The following is a 9,955-nucleotide window of genomic DNA, read 5'->3' as shown; positions in this document are numbered from 1 at the left end:
CAGCGCCCACAGCAGCCCGCAGACGACGCCCGACGCCCGCCGGGGCCGGCAGCTCCAGTAGCAGGCGGGGAAGACCTCGGACAGGCAGCGCTCCAGGCTGAGGGCCGCCAGCAGCCAGAGCCCCGCGGCAAACCCGACGAAGGTGACGGCGAAGCGGAGGGTGTCCCGGGAGCCCAGGGCGGCCTGGACCGCGGAGAAGGCCACGTGGCAGCAGAGGAACAGGAAGTCGGCGGCGGCCAGGTGCAGCACGTAGACAGAGAAGGGTCCCCTCTGGATGCGGAAGCCCAGGTGCCACAGGACGAGCCCGTTCCCCAGCAGCCCCCCGAGGCTGACGGCCAGCCCGAGGTAGAAAGCCACGCTGGCGAACATGCTGCCGTCTGGGCGCTGGCGGGAGGGACTCTGGGACTCTGGGACTCTGGAAGGAAGCGACGGGCGTCACGGCTGTTGTTCGTCATTTGTTCACTGCCACGGTGGGGGTGGGGGGCAGGGGCGTCGCCCCAGTTTGCAGGGTGTCCTCCCGGTGTGGCCGGCAGACATGGCTCCAGCTCAGGGCCACGCTTCCGGTGAATTCCTAGCCAGAGCTCTGGCCTCGCCGGCCTCTTTGTAAGGGGAGGGTCCCCCAAGACGCCTGACACACGGTGACACTGACCGGTGGCCCGGGGGGTGGGCGCCGCCCCAGCTGCATGGCCAGGCTGAGCGGCGAAGACCCACAGGGCCCCACACGCACGGTGAGCCGTGGTGTCATGGACGTCGCCGAGGGGCCGGACAGCCGTGTGCAGGCAAAAGGGACCCACGTGCGGACCTGCTCCCCCTCCCTCAGGGACCCTGCATGGCACCCCCGAACCCCGGAGGGTCAGGACTGACTCTTGCTAAGCACCCCACGCCCACGGGTCCGCTGGGCGGTGTCCAGCAACGGTCGTGGGAGGAGGGAGGTCCTCCTCCCTGGCGTGGGCGGTGGGCAGCTGCGGGGCAGAACAGGGAGACCCAGGCCGCCCCTGCTCCCGGCCTCGGCAGCGGTTAAACCCCAGGGATGCCCACGGCGATAGCACTGCTCTGAAGCCTCAAAGCAGGCACGGGGACATCGAGGACAGGTCCTATGGGGGGAAGGTAACACAAGTGTTTGCTGCCGGCAGCTTTGGAGGAGGGAGGGGCCAAGAGTTCTGCTCCAGTCCGGGCCTTGCTGGTGGCTGGTGTTCCAGAGCTGGTGGCCTTGCTCTGGGATGTTCTCCCAGAGGAGACAGGACTGGTGGCAGGGAAGTCTGGCTGTGGCAGCAGAGGGTCCCAGAGCAGGCTGGCCTTTCCTGTGCCCCTCCTCCACCCGGGATCCATGCGGTCCTGTCCTCAGCTGGGGAGATGCAGCTGAGGGGCCGTCAGGACGTGGAGCTGAGGAGGGGGGGACCCCACCTGACACACGCCTGGCGCTCCCATCCTCCCTCGCTGGTCTGCGCCCCGCAGAGCACCCTCGCCCCCACCGCACCGACCTGGGCCCCGCCTCCTGCAGCGGCTCCGAGCCCCCCGCCTGGCAGGCGCCCCAATCATCCCTGCCCACCCCTCTCTATCTCCGTGGTTGCCCCGTGCGGGCCCGTCATTCGCCCCCCGGGCCTTGCCCTACGCCTGGCACACAGGGTCCTCTCCTCCACGCCCGCCGAGCCAGGCTGGCCTCTGGTGTCACCGGGGGCTGCACTGACCCTCCCGATCTGGGCCTGTGCTCCCCCGATGGCTGGCGAGGGAGCTGAGCAGCCCGGGCTGTCCTGGCTCTCGCTCAGACTTCAGGGGTGGGGGGAGGTCTGTGGGGGGTGGGGCTCCGCTCCTGGAAGGAGGTGGGGGAGCGGTGGGCAGTGGGACACTCAGAAAGGACCCACCTGTCCCATCGCTTGGAGGAGGACCCGGATCCTGGGTTTAAAAACTGCCCCTCGGTCTGCTTCCCACCGCATGCCCCGTCCCTGCCCCTTGACGTCCCTCCCCATGGAAGCCAGATAGTCCTCAGGGGTGTCCAGTGGTGGGCCTGGGGGAGCGGATGGGGCGGGCGGGGGGCTCCGAACCTCCTCACCTTCTGACGAATGGCTGGGCGCTTCTCCCAGACCTGCTGCTCAGCTGCGCTCAGCACTGCTCTGCTCTCGGGGTAGGAGAGTCCTCAGGAAGTGGGAGGGGTGTGCCGGTCACAGCAGTGAGCTCGGCGAAGCCCTGGGTGTGGCCGGCCCTCCCCGGCCCATCCCCCTGGACTGCAGCCTTGGGCAGCAAGTGTCCCCCACTTGCTGCATGGACGGGAGGGAGCAGCGGACCGGGTCCCTCATGTCCAGGGGCCCCGTGTCCTGGTGGTGCCACGGTGGTGGCAGCTGCCCCCGGTCCTCTGATGTGTGTGCAGGTGCGTGCGAGGCAGAGGCAGGCCCATGGGCACGGCCTGACCCTTTCCAGCCGTGTGGCCTTGAGAGAGTGACCTGACCCCTCTGTGCCTCAGTTTCCCCCTCTCCTTCGACTGACCTCTTGTGGACAGCTCGGTGCCTGCCTTGGGGCTGGACCTCATGATGGGTCATCGGTGGGTGCCGCTGTGGGTGGTCTGAGGGGTCGAGACCCCCCCCTCCTCCCTTTGCCACCTGCTTCACACTTGGGGTCCAGTGTCGACGCATTCTTTGGAGTTAAAATACTTTTGCATGTTCCTCAGAGCCATGTACCTCAAGGTGTTCCCAGTTAGGTACCCCTTTTGGGGGTGCTGTCCTGGGCATCCTGGGGGCCCCCAGAGCTCGTCTGCACCACTAGGGAGGAACCGTACCCCGAAGATGCTGCTCGTCCTTGTGTCTCAGAGGATTTGGCTTCGGAGTCCTTTCACACAGCGACCGCCATGGAGGACCCTCAGCATAGCCCGAGGGACCGGGCCAAAGCCCCACACTGTCCTTCCGAACCGGACAGTCGCAGTCCTCCCGGCCCCAGGCTGGTTCCTCCTGCAAGGCCCGGCCCCGCCCTGCCCACTCTCCCTGTAGCTGCCCTGGGACCTCCACTCAGTGTCCTCGGGGGTGGCCTCCTGGCTTCAGGGGTCACCCAGCCTGCCCTGCCCTCCGCCCCGCCGCCCCTCTCCCGGCACCCGCCCCGCGCCCCCTGCAGCCCCGCGTCTGTGCCCCGCCGTCAGCGGGCCGTGCACACTCAACGCTCTCCGCGTACCTGCGAGAGAGGCGTCCCCTCCCGGGGTGTCAGCTAGATCTGCGGCGGTGAAACCGGTGTGATGCCCGTCGTGGGCTGATGAAGACCCCGGGGGGCACGTCCCCATGAGCATGGCTTTCCTAAGAGAAAGGGCCTTTGTGGAAGGAAGTGAGGATTCTGAGAGGGGGTCGTCCTGGAATTCCCCGGGGACCCTAACGGCCACGACGGGGGTCCCGGTAAGAGAAAGGAGAGGACAGGCTCCCCAAGGAGTCCGGTGACCACGGAGGCAGTGGCCGGAGGGGTGCGGCCACAGCCCCAGGGGCGCCTGGAGCCCCGGGAGCTGGAAGAGGCAGGAAGCATCCTGAGGGAGCCAGCCCTGCGACCCCTCCCTTTCTGCCTCTGCCCTCCGGAACCAGGAGGGGTGAACGTCTGCGTCCTAAGCCACCCCGGCTGTGGTCGTTGTCACGGCCGCCCCAGGGCACAGGTGCCGTGGCGTCATATGCGGGCGTGTTCCGACTGCCTCTATGGAGCACCTCATTCACCCTGAGCCGGCCATCCGGTCATCTCTGCTGGCCGACGGGGGAACCGAGGCACAGAAAACGTGCATCGCTGTGCGAGGCCGTGCAGACCTCGGTGGCTGCTGAGGGGTCGAGCCAGGCCGTCTGTGCTTCGGGGTGTCCTTGCACCCTCGGAAGCCCGGGTTGGGACCCTGGCCTTGAGCTGTCACCCAAAACACCCCGTGTCGTCTGTGTAGATGCACCCTTCCTGAGCTTGTCCCATAGCTGGGCGGTCCAAGCTGCCTGCAAAGCTGGGTGACCAGGTCTCAACTTGTCACAGGGTGGCTCCACCGTAGGAAGTGGCTGGTGTCCCGCCACTACTGACCCACAAAATGGGCATTTCCGCCAGTTCCGCCCCAAGCCAGCCCGGTGGCCTCAGCAGGTCAGCGTGCTGCTCTGTCCCCCGACGTCCGAGTCTGCGGATGTGGGCGACGGCTCTGTCACACCTCGGACCCAGGGAGGAGCACACATCAGGAGGAACTGAGGAACATGGGCGGGTTCGGGGGTCTCCTCACGAACCCCGTCTGTTCACATAGTCCTCTCGGGGCCTCGGATCAAAATCCACCTGACTCCGAGACCCCGAGGAAGATGAGAGGTCGCCCCGGGCCCCGGGGCAGATGGGGAGTGGGGACAGGGGTGGGGGGGAGGGTGTCCCTGCTCCCACCGTCCCAGCTGCTGGCCCGTCTGCAGAAGGCTTGTGGGCGAGGGGACGTCTTCACGTTCGAGGTATTGTTATCAGGGATGCCGAGGTGACGCTTTGGGACCACTGCCCCTGAGCAGATAGAGTGCCACTCGCAGCTGACCCCGGGACGGGAGGCGGGCGGAGCCTTTTTGTGGTTTCCCCAGGAAGGAGCGGGTGGGGGTGGGGGGGCATGGACAGTGTGAACAGTTTCAGGGGCTCTGGGAGGTAGGGGCTGTCCCCATCTGGCCAGGGGACAGTGGGCTGGAGTGGGAGACGGAGCCTGATATGGTGGGTGGGGTGGGGTGGGCTCTAAGCTGGTTGGTTTGCATTTGAAAAGCGAGCTCTGGGCCGCGGTTCATCATCCCCAGGAGCTGGTCACCCCGGAGGGACAGTCTCTCCAGGTCAGCATGGCCTGGAAGGCAGGCCTCAGAGAGTGAAAGGCAGGTTCACGCGGGCAGGTGCGTGAACTGCGGGGCCCAGCGGACCGGGTCTGCGTGCTCGCCTCTTCTGTCCTGGTTCCCAGGCCGAGTCTCGCCTGCCCCCTCCTTCCACCAGCTGGGAAAGCCGCCCCCTCGGCCAGCTCCAGGTCCGCAGCCTCCACTGAGGACCCTGGTCTGGGGTCTCTCGAAGCCTCGGTTTCCCACTCGTGAGGTTCACGTGGTGTCACGCGTGTTACGCGCTTGATCCCGTTGATCCCGCGCCCGGCGCGTGGTAAAGACTCGGCATGCGTGGCCCCTTATGGCTTTTATGATAGTTCCAATGTCTGTGGAAAGAGTTTTAAAGAATTTGTTTTTTTTCCTATAAAAATACGCTTTCTGAAAATAACCGGCTCAGCCCACTGTGACGGGCACACGTGGCGGGTGGCGGGGGAGCAAGCTGGCTGCGTGGACCCCACGGTCCCCAGCAGCCGGCGTTGCTGCCGGGCGGGGGCGGAGGAGTGTTTTCCAGGGACTGACGAAGCCAGGGCTTCTGGAAGAACGGATTCCGCCAAAAGCAGGCAATACTCACGCGTACGTCACGTTTTAGGTTGAATGTTTTTGCCGTGTCTTTCCAACTTCTGAGATAATTGAATTGGACTCACATCACGAAGACAAAACATGATTTAAAGCGTCCAAACTCGGTAGGGTGGCCCGCGTCTTCCTTGGCTCCCGGCCGATGGGCTGCCTCCTGTCCTTAAACACACAAGTGCAACCGGCAGCCCTCCTCAGGGGTCCCGAGGTGGGTCCCACACCCCTCTTGGGAGCGCTGGCTGCCTGGGCTGTAGTGGGCCTGCTCTTGGGAACGCTGCCCTGGCCAGCACAGCCCCGGCCTGTCCTGGGGTCCTGGAGGCGGGGCTCGCGTGGGCACTGGCCCCGGGCTGGCCTCCTAGGACCCCGTTGCCTCCCTCTCCTGACTGGGGAGCCGGGCTGAGGTCAGAGGGGGTGCAGGCATGCGAGGTCAGAGGGGGTGCGGCCACGTGGGGTCCGAGGGGGTGCAAGAACCAGAAGAGTGAGGTCAGGCTCTTCGCCAGGCTCCTCTCCTGGAGCCTCAGCTGCCTGGTCATCCTTGGGCTCGAGCTTGAAGGACAGCCAGCCTGAGTCCTAGTGTCCTCTGGAGTTAAAGGCTAGGACCCGGTGGTCAGTGTCCCAGGGCAGGTGACAGGGCCGGCTCATGCAGAATGAGGGGGATTTGGGCTGCACGCTGGGGAGGGACGCGGGTAAGTGAGGATGTCTCGGGCTGGGCAGGGGTGAGCGGGCAGTGTCTGCCCTTGTCCAGAGGTGTGGGGAACTCAGAGGGGCAGGTAAGGCGGTGTAGAAGGACGGTGGCTGAGCCCACGAGTGACTCCTCGCTGCGCTGCGGCTGGCTCAGGTGCCCTGCAGGCAGGGACAGGGCCAGCACCTCACTAGGACCACCGGCAAAGTCGATCCCAGACTCTGAACCCTCAGAAGCTTGGGAGACAGCAACTATTTGTCCTATCTCGGGCCACCGAGTTTTGCACAGCAATAGCTGACGTGTGAACCTCCCAGCGGGCATCGCCACCAGCACAGACGGGACCTTCCGGCCGCGGCAGGTGGAGAGGAGGGGCCTGGGCCTGGGGCCAGGGGTCCTCCACGACGTCCCCTTTCGCTCTGTCCTCTCCTGCTGTGGGCAGCCTGGGTCATTTGTTCCTTCCAAGATGTTTGTGAGTTACGGGGTACTCTGATGTCCCGGGTCACTGAAGAAAGCGGGGTCCTGGGGGGCCCCCTCCCGGCCTGGTGCACCGCAGCTTCCGGGGCTGGCGTCCTAGATGTTTCTCGAAAGCTTCCCAGCTTTGTCCCTGCCCAGGGGAAGCCTCCGTTCCGGAAGCCGCGATCTGCGAGACCCCTTCCTGCCCCACCCCGCCGTGGCCACTGCTCTGCCCACGGCCTCACATTTCCCAGCTCGCTCTCGCCGTGCCACTGGGTGTCACTTCATGTGGAAAAAACCGAAAGGTTTTTGTCGCTTCCCCTTTCGCGGTCACGAAATCATGACTTGTAGAAGCTGAGCCCGATTAGATCTGATTTATGGAACGAGAAGTACTTTGCTTCTGCAAGTCTGATTCAAGGGCTCTACTGTCCTGGGGGACGGAGGGATAGGATCCTGTGCCATGGCCAGACCCCCCTGTTCTACTGTTGGTCCCTCGTGGGGGATCGAAGGCAGCCGTGGACGTGAATGCACGGGCGGGGCGCGGTCCTGGCGGGCGGCCCCTGTGGCTGCCCCTCGCTGGTCTCGTGTCTGCCTTCTGCACAGAAAACGCGCCTCTTGATTATCGCAAGTGTCCGCTGCCAGCCACGGCAAAGGCCACGTGGAGGCGCGGGGCTCGTAACGCGTGCAGCAAATTTTGCGACACAGCTCCTGTCGTGAGGCGGCACGGGCCCCCCCCCCCCTTTGAATCTATGCGGCCCGGAGCAGCGGAAGGTGGCGGGAACGATCCCGTGGCGCTCACGAGCAGGGGCCGCAGGGCGCGTGGCTCCCCCTTGTTTTCTGAGCCCCTCGTGAGGAGGCCGGCTGCCCCGGGCTTCCCTGCGGCCTGCGGAAGCTGAGCCACCTGGAGAGGCCGCTTCACTGTCCCGGCCGAGCCTCCCAGCCTCCCACTGGGTCTCCCAGCCCCAGCCCCGGGCGAGCGAGCGAAGAGGCTTCCTGGCCCAGCCTGTGGCTTCATGTCCCTCACAGCCGGAGTCAGTGGTAAAGCCCTGGAGTCCTGCCCGCTGGGTCCCCGCCACGGTGGCCTAGGGACAACGCATCCCTCCTGCGCTCGCTTTCCCGAGTAGCAGAATTTACGAGCAGTCGTCTGGGGGTGTCTGCTACAAGGAGCAGGAAACTGGAACTGGGGGACCAGGCTTCACCCCTGTCTGTGGCCCTTCCGGGGGGGCGTGGGAGTCACGGGGTGGGGGGAGATTTGGGGGTTATTCACGGCCTTGCCCCCAGCTGGCCGCCCGCCGGCGTCTTCACTGTGTGCTTCCTCTTGGCCTGCAGACCTGGGACCGTGGGACCGCCGACCCTCGTCACGAGGCCGTGTCCTCAGAGGGTGGCCGCAGCAGGAACGGAAGGGGCAGACCCCTCACACCGAGACACGGCGTGGGACGCAGGGCAGGGCCCAGCAGTGGACAAGGAGGGGCACCTAGCGGGCGACGGCGAGGCTCCCGGTTATCCATGTGGGAAACAGGCGTGACCGTGCCCTGCTCCACACAGGCTCTGGCTGCCTCGGAAAGCTTAACGTGACACGCGAAGCTACAACGCGTTGGAAGAAAACGTAGAGGACCCTGTCCGTGTAGCCTCGCAAAAGAGAGAGCGAGACAGATCTGTTAGACGAGTGACAAAAAAAAGAACAAAATGCAGGGAAAGGTCGACGTCGTCACCACGTTTAAAAAGGACACACACTCATCTTTGTCGAAAGCCCCCATTACACAACCAGCCCGGCGGCTGTCGGGGGGAAGGGATTCCCGACAAGGGTGACTCGGCAGAGAAGCGGGCAAAGGGGCCGCGGCAAAGGGAACCGGCCCCGAAGTGTGAGACGGCGCTGAGCCCCGCTGGCCGTGTGGACGCGGTGACCACAACCCCAACGAGGCCGTTTCACCCTCAGGTCAGGAGATGTGAGGTCGGACCCAGGTCGTAGCGAATCGGGGGGCAGAAACACTGCTATGCTGTTGGGGGGACGCAAGGCGGGCGCCTGGGAGGGCGGCTCGGCGGGGTCGGGTGGGGGCGAAGACGCCGGGTCCCCGCACTCGGCCCTCTCGCCTCGTTCTCCGGGGTCCAGGGAGGAAGTCCCGGCCAGAGCCCCGAGGGCTGGAGCAGGGCCTCGCCCCCCACGGCATGGAGCTGTCAATCTATGAAAAGCGGCCGGGGAGCTCCTGGTACAGACCGGGACCCTGGCCGTGGACGTCGAGCGACCACGTGCTCGGAGCCGCTCGTCCTGAGCTGGGGGTGGTCCCGCCCCCTAAGTTGTGGTGTCGGTGGACATGGGAATCACCCGTCCCCGGTGGACACGAAACACTTGGCACTGGGGCCCGAGCACGTCCTAAGGGTCTGGTGAGTTTTAAGAAAAGGTGGCTCAGACCTTCATGTCACCAAGGCTTCTGCTTTAGCTCACTCTTAGGGGCTCAAGGGGGGTCCCCAGGCCAGCTGGTGGAGGAGGAAAAGTAGCCACGGCATGGAAGCAACCCGAGTGCCCGCGGACGGACGGGTGGGTAGAGAGGAAGCGGTCCATGTGACGGATCATTGCTCCCCCGTGTAAGGGGCGGGACGGCGCTGGCGGCCGCGGTGTGGGTGGACCTGGCGGGTGCTGTGCCGAGTGGAAAAGGTCCGACAGAGAAAGACAAACGCCATGTGATCTCACTTATACTTGGCATCTGAAGAACGAAACAAACCAACCGACAGAACGAAACAGACTCATAGATACAGAGAACGAACTGGTGACTGCCGGACGCAGGGGTTGGGGGCCTGGGGGAAGAGGGGACGGGGTGAAGAAGCACAAATTGGCGGGTACAAAGTGGTCGCGGAGATGTGGGGTACAGCACAGGGAAGGTGGTCAATAACGTTGTGATAACTGCGTGGTGCCAGGGGGGTCCTAGATGTACTGGGGGTCACTTTGTAAGGTATGTAAATGTCTAACCGCTATGCCGTGCGCCCGGAACTAGTGTCAAGTAACATTGAATGTCAACTCTCATTGAAAACTAAAAACAGAGAAAAGGCCTGGTCTGGTTCGTGAGCAGCCACTATGCCGGTCCGAGCAGGAAGGGAGCAGCTGTCGCAGCACGGTCCCCGTCAGGGGGGCCCCGATGGACGGCGGGGCAGAAGCCCTCACAGTGGGCGGAGCGGCGAGAGCATCTCGTCCGCCGTGTAGAGGAAGCACAGCCTGAAGTAAGCATGTGTGTGGACTCCTGGGCAGGGATGAGAGGGGGGCCGGTCGCAGGGTCTTGCAAGGAGCAGCAGTGGACAGAGCGACTGGGTGATGGCAGGAACCACGGCCTGGTAAAGCTCAGAGTCTCAGGGGCCAAGGTCCAGGTCACCCCCCTCCCCACACCCCCACGCAAGCAGCCTACAAGGCGGAGTGGCCGGAAGAGGCAGGGGTCGGGGTGACAAT

At 65.0% G+C, this 9,955-nt stretch overlaps 1 protein-coding gene across 1 annotated transcript in view; it reads right to left on the bottom strand.

Moving 5' to 3' along the window:
- MRGPRG (MAS related GPR family member G) overlaps window positions 1-2,077 on the bottom strand; it is a 6,733-nt gene extending 4,656 nt beyond the window's left edge. Inside the window, exons 1-2 of the mRNA XM_011371312.1 lie at window positions 2,051-2,077; window positions 7-415 (exon numbers count right to left, since the gene is read on the bottom strand). Of these exons, the coding sequence (XP_011369614.1) occupies window positions 7-369 (363 nt within the window). The 5' untranslated portion in view covers window positions 370-415; window positions 2,051-2,077. The remainder of the gene's footprint in view (window positions 1-6; window positions 416-2,050) is intronic.
- Window positions 2,078-9,955: the final 7,878 nt, after the last annotated feature.

The sequence above is a fragment of the Pteropus vampyrus genome, unplaced genomic scaffold (genome assembly GCF_000151845.1).
Source record: "Pteropus vampyrus isolate Shadow unplaced genomic scaffold, Pvam_2.0 Scaffold187, whole genome shotgun sequence".
Taxonomy (NCBI): domain Eukaryota; kingdom Metazoa; phylum Chordata; class Mammalia; order Chiroptera; family Pteropodidae; genus Pteropus; species Pteropus vampyrus.
Note: the sequence above shows the minus strand (reverse complement) of the source record. Positions and strands in the feature narration are given on the sequence as shown.